This window comes from Sinocyclocheilus rhinocerous, unplaced genomic scaffold (genome assembly GCF_001515625.1).
Source record: "Sinocyclocheilus rhinocerous isolate Xijiao unplaced genomic scaffold, SAMN03320098_v1.1 scaffold1065, whole genome shotgun sequence".
NCBI lineage: Eukaryota > Metazoa > Chordata > Actinopteri > Cypriniformes > Cyprinidae > Sinocyclocheilus > Sinocyclocheilus rhinocerous.
Genome location: NW_015628720.1, coordinates 371,523 through 382,488, shown reverse-complemented (window position 1 = coordinate 382,488; position 10,966 = coordinate 371,523). Strand labels below are relative to the sequence as shown.

At 39.8% G+C, this 10,966-nt stretch overlaps 2 protein-coding genes across 2 annotated transcripts in view; one reads left to right on the top strand and one right to left on the bottom strand.

The window, feature by feature from the left end:
* Positions 1–2: 2 nt before the first annotated feature.
* On the top strand, positions 3–474 carry LOC107738357 (MARVEL domain-containing protein 3-like; the record flags this gene model as incomplete). Its single annotated transcript, XM_016550104.1, has 1 exon — positions 3–474. A coding segment is annotated over one exon (333 nt), but the record flags the coding sequence as incomplete, so codon positions are not given.
* Positions 475–6,560: 6,086 nt separating this feature from the next.
* LOC107738356 (PH domain leucine-rich repeat-containing protein phosphatase 2-like) overlaps positions 6,561–10,966 on the bottom strand; it is a 78,195-nt gene continuing 73,789 nt past the window's right edge. The window contains exons 17-18 of the mRNA XM_016550103.1: positions 9,886–10,117; positions 6,561–9,218 (exon numbers count right to left, since the gene is read on the bottom strand). Of these exons, the coding sequence (XP_016405589.1) occupies positions 7,956–9,218; positions 9,886–10,117 (1,495 nt within the window). The 3' untranslated portion in view covers positions 6,561–7,955. The remainder of the gene's footprint in view (positions 9,219–9,885; positions 10,118–10,966) is intronic.

Below are 10,966 nucleotides of genomic sequence, written 5' to 3'. Positions count from 1 at the left end.
TGGTTCGCTTGCCCTACCGTTTCCCGCCTCTGCTGCTGGCTGAAGCCCTGCTGGATGTGCTCATAGGTCTCGGTTTTATTCCTGCCGTTGCTTTCTACTTCATAAAGCTGCAGGAGATCTACAACAACCCCATCTGTAAAGAGAGGGAAGCCATGTACAGCAGCAAAGGTCACAGAGGATTCGAGTGCAATCTCAACGGGGCAGACATAGCTGGAGGCTTGTTTGGTGTTCTGGGGATTATTATATTCCCCGTAAGCACCGCGTTGGCCATCAGAGGCTTCATACGAGTGCGGAAGATGAAGGAGAGGCCGACAGAAGACGACAACAACCTGTGAAGGTTACGCCATTTCATGAAGAGATTGAAATGTGGAAAGCACAGAAGGTCCTACACCAGTGTAAATGCTTTGGTTAGTATTTTTTACAGTATCAGAAGGATATGTATTTTTCCATTTTTTATATATATATATATATACACACACGTTTGCTTTCTTCCTAAGAGTTTTTATTATGTAATACTTTTTTCATATATTCTTCACAAACATTAGATTTGATTCATTAATTAAAAAGAAACACACAATATATTGAGAATGAGTTGAATTACACAAAATGAATTACTTTATTAGGGTTTCTGCAGGTTTTTAAAGTCTTTATTCATCCATCCACAAGTTATAAATTCATAGTCATGAGACTAAATGTTGCAAAAAAAAAAGTTTTCCAATAGAAACATCTAAACATCGTTTACTTGAGATGCAAATGTAAAAGTCTTAAAATATTTAACAAATTGAAGCGTTTATGCTTGAAACAAGAAATGTCAATGAGGTATGAAAACTGGTTTTCCCTTTAAATTTTGTTTTTCTGAGCCAGATATTTGTTTTAACCATAAACTCGCTTCATTTTGATCAATTTCACAGAAAACGTCATTTCGTTTCTCAAGTAAATGTATCATGATTGAAGAATCTTTAGACATTTGCACTGGAAAACAACAAAAATGAACACCACTCTTTTGCAGTGTGATCCGAAGGTGCAGTAAAAGTAATTTTCAAATTCTAGTTTATGTGAAATTAATTAAAAAGATGGAGATCAGTTGGAAGTTGTACTTTCAAACTTTTAAGTATTGCTAATACAACTCATTGTGTTTCTCTCAAGACTTTTACATTCAGAGAACATACTCGCCTTTAGTTGCCTTCAATTTATTTTCTACATTTTCTGTTTGGTCTAAAATTTACCATCTTGAAAACCTGCAGAAAGCAGGTTGTATGTATTACATAATGTACATACTCATTTAATTATGTCTGTATTATCTTTGGTGCCGATGAGCCTAGTTCACAGTTAGTACTTTAACATATTAAGCAAGATTATTTCCTTCTCTTTATATGTGCGTCTGTTACGCAACTATAGATATTAAAGTATTTTGAGACATGCATATGTTATGCGCAAATACAGTACATCCCATAAAGGACTTCTGAGACATCAAAGACACGTGTTTCACAGTAAAAAAATTTATTGCTACTTGGCTGAAAAGTTAATTAAAAATACAGCTTTCTGCTCAAAACTAAGCATAGCAGCATCTGAAATGAAACGATGAGCCAGCACCCACAGTCCTAGCTGACAGACAGCAAAAGTGCTCGCATTTAGTCCTTTTACTAAATCAGTAAAACAACTCAAATGATCTCCTAAACTAAAAACAATTCAATAATTTAACACAATGAAAATATTCAGCAGTTTACTGCATGCTAAATTAGAAACTTAAAAATATAATATACATTATGCTTCAGATATTAAAACAATTTTTTATAAACAGAAAAGTTCATTTTATACAAATAATCACATGATAATATAATCTTTATATATATATATTTATATTCATTTATATAGGGCATGCTTCTCACATTAAATACATGAATAATTAGTATCTTTAAAAGAGAGTACCTTGATGGGTGACAGTTTACCTTAGAACCCTTAAATCCTAGATTCTGCACTGGAGGACCTATAAATCTGCATGAAACTATGAAGTACAAAAATAAACCTCAGCTTCTTGGCATTGAGAGGAAATATTAAAGCATCTCTTAAAAACAAAATGTACATAAATGACGACTAGATCAAGCTTTGGTCACGTGTCAACAACAGGAACTTCGTCTCGATCCACGTCTGTCCGGAACGAACCGTGATTATGTGCAAAAATGTCAACGAATACGCCAGATAAAGATGCGTTTTTGCATTCAAAAGCAGGTTTCATCTCTCTCAGGGTAAAACCACAATCACACGCTTCATGCGCTAACAGCCACTCTCACACTGCGCAGATTTACAAAGAGACTTAAGTGCTTTCCTTGTGCAGTCAGATAAAAAAATTTAAAAAAAGGATGAAGCACGTTTCTATGGAAGCCCGTTTCCGCCACTGAATAAAAAATAAAAGAGGTAATTGCAACTTTATCTCACAATTCTGACTTTTTTTTTTCTCGCAATTGCGAGATAAAAAGTCATAATTGAGAGATATAAACTCGCAATTCTGAGAAATAAAGTCAGAACTGCGAGAGATAAACTCACAATTCTGATTTTTTTTCTCGCAATTGTGAGAAATAAACTAGCAATTGTGAGTTATAAAGTCAGAATTGTGAGATATAATATAATTGTCTCGCAATTCTGAGAACATATCAGTCTTTTTCCCCCCTCAAAATTGGACTAACTCGCAATTGCACATTTATATCACCCAATTCTGACTTTATAACTCGCAATTGTGAGAAAAAAAGTCAGAATTGCGAGAAAAAAAGTCAGAATTGCGAGATAAAAAGTCGCAATTACCTTTTTCTTTTTTTGGATTCAGTGGCGAAAACAGGTTACCATACGTTTCTGATAACCTCCCTGGGTGGTGGAGTCAGAACTTGGGAAAGCAGAAATATACCGAGTCGTTAAAGGTGATGTGTGTCATTTCCTACTAAATGGAAGTGCAGAAATGATCAGTTTTCAGTCAAGTTTATTGAACACTTCCCTCATCTGTCATTGGTTAGACAAACAGTTAGCCCCGCCCCTAAGCTTACACCATTGGTTGACACGGGTTGCCATGTTAAACAAAAGCACACACGGATGTTTTGATGAATCCAGAATGTTTACATTTTTTTTTTTTAGGAATGAACCTATGAATGGCTTGCTAGAAGTTGAGCTTGGATAAGGAGGTGTTATAACATAAAAAAAATAAAATAAAAAATCACATCACCTTTAACTTCTCAAATTGCTTGTCATTGTGTGAAATCATGTCTTTATCGTCTTAAAGGGAAAATCTAAATCATTGTAAAGCTTTCCTTTAGTTCTGCATAAGTGTTCACGAGTTGCAAAGCCAGTTATAAAATCAGAGAAAGTTACAGAGAATTCAGTAATGTGCACAACATGTATAAAGGAAGCTTTGCCTAACTTTTACCTGTTTTTAATAACTGGTGTTCAGTTAGAAACACTTCAAACTTGAACGAGAACATTTTCTAGTGCAATGCTAAAACTAAGACACCACTAACACAATGGCAAACAAAATCAACCTAATCACATTTAAAAAAATAAATAAATGTACGGTAATACTTAAAAGCTTTCATATATAATGCATTATAAATGTTGTTTTAATGCATTAATTATGCCTTGTAATGCACCTTACAATGCATTGGCTGAGCTTAAGAATAATTATAACCAGTTATAATAAATTATAATATTTATCTATTCATTGTTGCACATAATGCATTAAAACAAAGGAAAAACAACCTTTCAAAAAATAATGCATTATGCATACAGGCATCAAGTTAACTGTTATCAAAAATACTTCATGCTCCATGATAGAATATTAGAACCCCCAAAATGCCATATAAATGTTAAAGGTTGGGTAAGCGATTTTTCAAAAACGCTTTAGAAAACTGATTCGGGCCGACTAGCAAAACAAACTTGGAGCCAATCAGCAGTAAGGGGCGTGTCTACTCATGATGTGGAGGGAGTAGCAAAACAAACTTGTAGCCAATCAGCAGTAAGGGGCGTGTCTACTCTTGATGTGGAGGAGAGAGCTTTCAGTGCGCAAGACGGACATTAGCCGAGCCGAGCGACAGAAAGGTAGAGATGGTGGATAAAAAAACTAAAGAGGAAAACGTCTGCGGAACAAAAGAAGGCTTAAGGCAAGAAGTAGGACCCGTGTAAATATCGGATCAGCTTTCCAGCGCTGGAGAGAACTCAAGGAGCGGAGGCCTGCGATCAGACGCCGAGATTGCTTTGTTTCTTCTCGACAGGTTGCCTGGGTTGCGTACGTATGTGTGGGGCGGAGCTATCAGAATAGGGGCGAGACCCTTTTGGGGTAGGGGCGTGTTTGTTTTGGTGATTTCAAATGTCAACATTGGCTACCAGAAATCACTTACCCCACCTTTAAACTATAATTTTAAAAATCTAATATTTAATGTGAGCGGGAATATTTGTATAACTGTGCTTTGTGTTCTTCCTTTAAGTATATAATTAAAGGGATAGTTCACCCAAAATAAAAATTTCTGTTATTTACTTACTCTCATGTGATTCCAAACCTCTATGACACACTTTCTTATGTGAAACATAGAAGATATTTTGAGAAAAGTTGGTAACCAAAACAGTTTGGTTATCAACATTCTTCAAAATATGTTCTTTTTGTGTTCGCAGAAGGCAAGTTTGGAAAAACATAGTTACATAAATAATAATGTTGATTTTGGGGTCAGCTGTTCCTTTAAGAATCACCTCCACTGTGCCATTAACAAATGAATGTAAACTTAATGGCTATTTGAATAATACACCAAGGAAAACCGCATTTGGCCAACATTTTCAGGAATGTGAGTTTCAGCTCAACATGTTTTGGCCAGGAAAGCACAGAGCACAAATGTTTAAGGGATCTAAAATACAACATTTGTCTACGTGGCAAAGCAACTAGTATAGTTGCCTAGGCTGAAGAAACAATAGACTCTCCACAACAGAGCACTGCACTTGACACTCACAGACATACACAAATTTATGGATTTTCCCCAGTCCTGTTCTTCAATTTTCAGATTAATATTGACCTAATCAGACACGTATGATTGTTGCATATATAATTTTTAAGTATGATGCAGATATGCACCATGTTGTAGGTCTATAGAAGGTGCTCTCGAAGTGGTAATAAAGTGGCTGTATCAGTAGGTTTAAAATACTACTTTCCATTTCTGTTTTTCTTTCAATGTTAAAGCACTGTGAGGGATGAAACGCTTCTATAGCTAATAACAGACTTAGACTACATCTTGCAAACAAAGCAAGCCATCAAGTGCTTGTACTCTGCCTCTTAGCACAGTATGAATCAGCATGTTGTGCCTCAATAACCACATCTCGCCTTTCAACCAAACATAAGAAATGACATTTTTCAGGGGTAAAAGAGGCCACAGATCAAAGCCTTATGATGATTTTATATGCATTTCAACAATAGCTAAAATGCAATTCTTAAATATGTCTATGTATATAGATTCTCTGAGCTATGTACAAAGTGCTTATACAGTGTAAAACCCTTTTACTTTATAAGATTGTACAACAATACTTGATGCACTTAAGCATACAGCTCTAAATGGTTTAGGGAATCTAGAGATCAATTTCTAGAAAATTGTACTTCACATTTTTGAGTGCAAAAAAGAGAATTGGACTAGAAACACTAAAGACTGTGGAAAACCTGCTTTAAGGCCATGATAGAAAGACGAAGAAAAAATGAGTAATGCAGGGCTGCTGCGTCCATGCCACTGGCTTCAGCTCTCAGTAGCACCCGAGGGACAAAAACGAAATACTCAAAATAACCTACCTTCCCTTCAAGTAGCACTACTACGTATCTTTTGGCACAAGAGCTACAGTTTCAGGTCTGTCGGCAATTATAATTAACACAAACATCTCTCTAATGCTTGAAGTTAATGGCAGTAAAAGTTCAACTCAAAACCTTCCTGGATGTTAAATACGGGGATCCAGATTAGTTACATGGCAGCTTTTTCTCCTACATACAGCAAACACAAATCTGTATGCAAGTTTGGCACAACGAACATTGCCATCTGACCATGGAGAATATCATAAAAAAAAAAAAAAAAGGAAACCACTCAAAATGTCAATTTATAAAGGTATAATTCACAAAATTAATCTCTTTAATCTTGAGGTGACATGGTTTAAACGTAATATCTGAGCATGCAACAGACTTAAGTTCAATTTCAAGTTGATGATCTACAAATTCAAGTACTGATTTTTTTTAAACATGCCAATGCCGAGACGTCTATGAGATTCAATTTCTATATTTGAAGTGCATCAGTGTCAATGTGAACTGTTGCTTCCTTTCTAAAGACTATGAATGAATTGAATCTAATGAATTATGAGAGTGCACCTAATAATATAAATTTAATCCAACCGATGCCCTACAATTGGCAAAATAAAAAAAGGACTTTTAATAAAATCATTAAATTGAGTATCAAACAATTGGCTTTGCACTTGATTTTCCCTAATTTTAATTCTCTAATTCTTTATAAATTTCATTTATTATTATTTTTTTTAAAAAGTTTGAAATGTAATGAGTTGTGTAAAAATAACTTAATTCCAGGGAAAACCCTGAAAAAACAACATTATTGTTTCCAATAAACACCACTAGATGTCTCCTCAAACCGTGAGCACAGTGTTTTACTGCTCAGAATTCCCTGACACTGTGATCGTGGCAATGACCAACTCAAATGACCCAATATAGTCTCTTTCCTCAGGTCTCCTGATTCAAATAAAAAACAAACTCAAACCAGCCTGTTTCCTTATACGGACCATGCATGGCTAAAATAGAGCACACATACCCACACACACACTGCACAATACATAAATCATATACCCAGTACCTCTCATACAAAAAAAAAAACTAAATGTCGGCTGATCATTTTTTCCTTGATTATGAGATAATGAGAAAATATCCCAACCTCACTCAGATCAACAGCAAAACCGCACTACTACAAAGACCCAATGACGTATTCACGGCCCAAGGCTGTATAGCATGGGCTCTGTCATGTAGTCATGGCACACTCGAAACTTCAAGTACTCTAAACAACCCGAGAGGTTGTGAGGTCTTTTTGCTCCCCAAATGACCTTAAAGGTGTGGCGATGCTTCCACTGAGCATTGGATGTAGTTTCTGTCTCCATCTCACTCTGACCTCCATCACTAGACCGATTCCCTCTCTAGGGTTTGAATGTTACGTTGGGTTCATTGTACTCTTCTATTGTGCAGAGGGTCCCAGAGACCCCCATGGCTTTGTCTGGGAGAACCTGTATGCATACAAGAGAGGAGATCTGGAGCGGCGGAGAACGTTCTGGTCTTTTTCAACAACACATCTTTCCACAACAACCACCACTCCTTTCCATGAAATGGAGCGGGATGTTTCCAGCAGGTCAGATGGGGAAGAAATCCGTCTGAAATATTCCTCACAGACTTCAAAAGTGCAGATTACCGACTAGTCGCCACTATGGGAAGGTAGAACAACACTGCACTTACACCAGAACAGTAAAGGCTCTCTGAACCTCAACCATCTCCAAGAGGCACTTTTCACATCTTTTGGTCTCAGTTTAGCTTGATAGTATCTTTCCTCAAGAAGGCAAATGTGATCATCGAAGTCTACGTAAGCCTGTGACCTTTGATATAAAGGGCGAATGTCGAAATGAACTCGCGCATGGTGATGTATGAGGTACTCCAGCTCCATGCTGTGGTTTTTGGTCAGGAATAGCCCATGTATTTCCACAATCTTCAAGATTTCATCGGTCCTGACATTTCCACCCATTTCCATCCATCCGTTCTTGACTCAGATCAGCCCAAGAACGCACATGCATGGACCTACACGTGATGATGGCGCTAAATAAGAACTGGATTATCTTGAGTGTGCTAGCCTCTTTGATGTGGCACTATGATGCGGAGATGCTCCAATGGTGCGGTCCTCTTGCACCAACTATAGAGCTGTGTCGTAGACGTCCTGTTGCAGGACGGTGGTGGGGTGGAGACGGGGGACAGTGGGCTGAGGATGGTCCCAGTTGGGGTCTCTCGCTGAGGGCAGTGTTGAAGGAGCCGGCGGCGGCCCGGGAACCACCGGGCTCTGGCCTCTCAGCTGCTCCCGCACATCTTGCTCCAGACTGGGTGGAATAATTAACTGGTCTTCCGGGTCTTGCTGGGCTGGTGCGGCGAAATATCCTGACTTCTTTTTTGGGGCCTCCAGTGCTACCTCAATAATATTGTGGCTGTCCTCGAGAGCCACTATGGAGCCATTAGACTGCTTCTTCCCGAAGAGACTAGAGGTTGAAGGAGACTTCTTCAGATCTGAGATCTCTCGGCCACATACAGCCAGCAGGCAGCCGTTGGTGGCTGAAACCACCACGCTGTTTTGCCGCCGCATTTTGCTGTTGGGATAATCCGAGCCCCTCGAATCATGCCGGCCGTCCAGGTCCTTGGGACTTTCCGGTGGTCCGGAGCGCAGCTGAAAAGCGCAGCAATGGATGTCCACTTCCACCTCAAGCTTGCTCCCGTTTGAGATGACGCCTTCTAAAGGAGCCTCGTCGTCGCTGTCCAGTCCATTGTCCGATTGGTTGCTTGAGAAGGTTGCGCTGGAAGGCTGCCGCTGGAATAGAGCCGGGTGCGCCCCTGGCCCCAAGCTCGCCACTGGCCCTGTGTTACACAAGGTAGCAGTGGGATGCAAACTACAGCGGCGCTCTGGACGAGCCGTTGGTCCCGAAGAGGGGTGCTCGTCCGAAGCTGTGGACCCAGCCTCGCTGCCAACTTCCGAAGCAGACATCTCGCTGTTGAACTCCGAGGCGATGCCACTGCTAGATGACGGCGTGGCTGGATCACCAGGGGACACGGAGATCGGTAAAGGTGGTCCTCGGGCTTCTGCGTTCGAGAGAGGAGGCTCACAAGTACAGCTGTCTTCTCCGATATGCAAAGCTACCACCACTGCTCCCACGTTATCCCGGCACCCATAGCTTTGTGCCAGCGTGCAGAGCTTTTTGGCAGCAGCGCGGGGGTCTCTGACAGCCAGCACAGTGCTCACTGCCTCCTGGTAGGAAACCTTCTGGAAGAGTGCTTTGTTTCCTAGGATCAGGAACTCATCCTGGGAACACAGAGGCTCTGTGTGCACACAGGGTTTGGGAAGCACCCAAGGAAACAGGTAGGAACAGCCAAGTAACCGTGAGCAGCATGTCACCCCACTCACCTTGTTATCCTACAGCACAAGAGTCAAATGATTAGAGACACAAATAAGCTGCTACTTCTCATTCATGGCCATATTTACAATAAACAGCATGATGCATCGGCCAGTTAGCTTATAGACAAGGGTGCGCATTAGTTTTTCAGCCTGGTTCAAGAGCACCTGGAGATTTGGTTTGGTCCTCACACTGCACATAGTGTGACTTTAAATATTAAATATAACTATTAAAAAAATTAATTAATAATAGTGATGATAATATTATTTCACTTTTATTTAGTTTTTTTTTAAATTAAAATAAACAAAATAATAACATGCGATTAATACTATTATATTTTAAAATAAAAAGGCAGTATTAAAAATATCATAAAAATCATTTTCAAACTTAAAATCACAGGAATGAACACAAGGCCAAGAGGTGAGGGATAAAATGCCTTCAATGGATTGCAATAAATGCTGTTTAACGTACCAATTATTCAGCTGACAAAACGTCTCCAAAAAATGAAAAATCAGTAGTCAAAACTCCATAAAAGAGTTTTGAGAGAGATCTAGGAACTTTATACAGCATGTGCCATTATTAAGACTGCAAGTCTATTGCTCACAGCCTGGTTTTCTTCTATGTACAATTCAATATGGCATCTAACCTGACTAAGGTCTATGGGATGACCTGAGAATGAGTCAATACCTCAGTGATAATAGCTTTTGCCAGTTTGACACGCTCCATCTCCTCAGCGCTTTGTTCTAGGCTGAAAACCTTTGAGAGGGCAAGAGGTTGCCCATCACGACACAGTACAGCCTGGCAGGTGCCTACGTTGGCCACAGTGAGGCTGAAGTAGCGGCCAGGCTCGGAGGACTCGTGATGGATGTAACAGAGCAGAGCAGAGGCACCGAGCTTCTGGCCTGCCATGCCAAGTTTCCTGCAAAAATGCACAACGCAATACGAGAAATGCATTTGTTATTCATAGAGCTAAGAATCTAAATTCAAAGCTCTGTCTGAACTATGGGGCATTCAAGTAAGATTCAGAAGTTGAACGGTAAGTTGTAATTGCTAGTGGGTTTTCTTTGAGCCCGAGTTTCAGAGTTGTGGGCGTCAGTGACAAAATATGGTGGATGCAATAAAGGTTTTCTTTTTCAATAAAACTAGCTCCTTTAAAGGGATAGTTCACCCAAAAATGAAAATTGTCATTAATTACTCATCCTCATGTCGTTCCAAACCCATAAGAGCTTAGTTCAGGGGTGCCCAAACTTGGTCCTGGAGGGCCAGTGTCCTGCAGAGTTTAGCTCCAACTTGCCTCAACACACCTGCTGGTAAGTTTCTAGTATGCCTATAAGAGCTTGATTAGCTGGTTCAGGTGTGTTTAATTAGGGTTGGAGCTAAACTCTGCAGGACACCGGCCCTCCAGGACCGAATTTGGGCACCCCTGGCTTAGTTCATCTTCAGCAGCACCATGCGGATACGTAGTTTACGCTTTGATCTGAATGTAAACAATGTATCCGCGTGGTGCTGCTGACACAGAACAGCATACGTTGTTTACGTTCAGATCAAAGCACACAATCTTCAGCAGCACCATGCGGATACGTAGTTTACGCTTTGATCTGAATGTAAACAATGTATCCGCGTGGTGCTGCTGACGCAGAACAGCATACGTTGTTTACGTTCAGATCAAAACACACGCATACGTCGTGATACTCTCCAAAATGGCGCTATAGGGTAACGCGGAGGAGACGAATTGTTGAATAAAGTTGTTATTTTTGTTTTCTTTGCG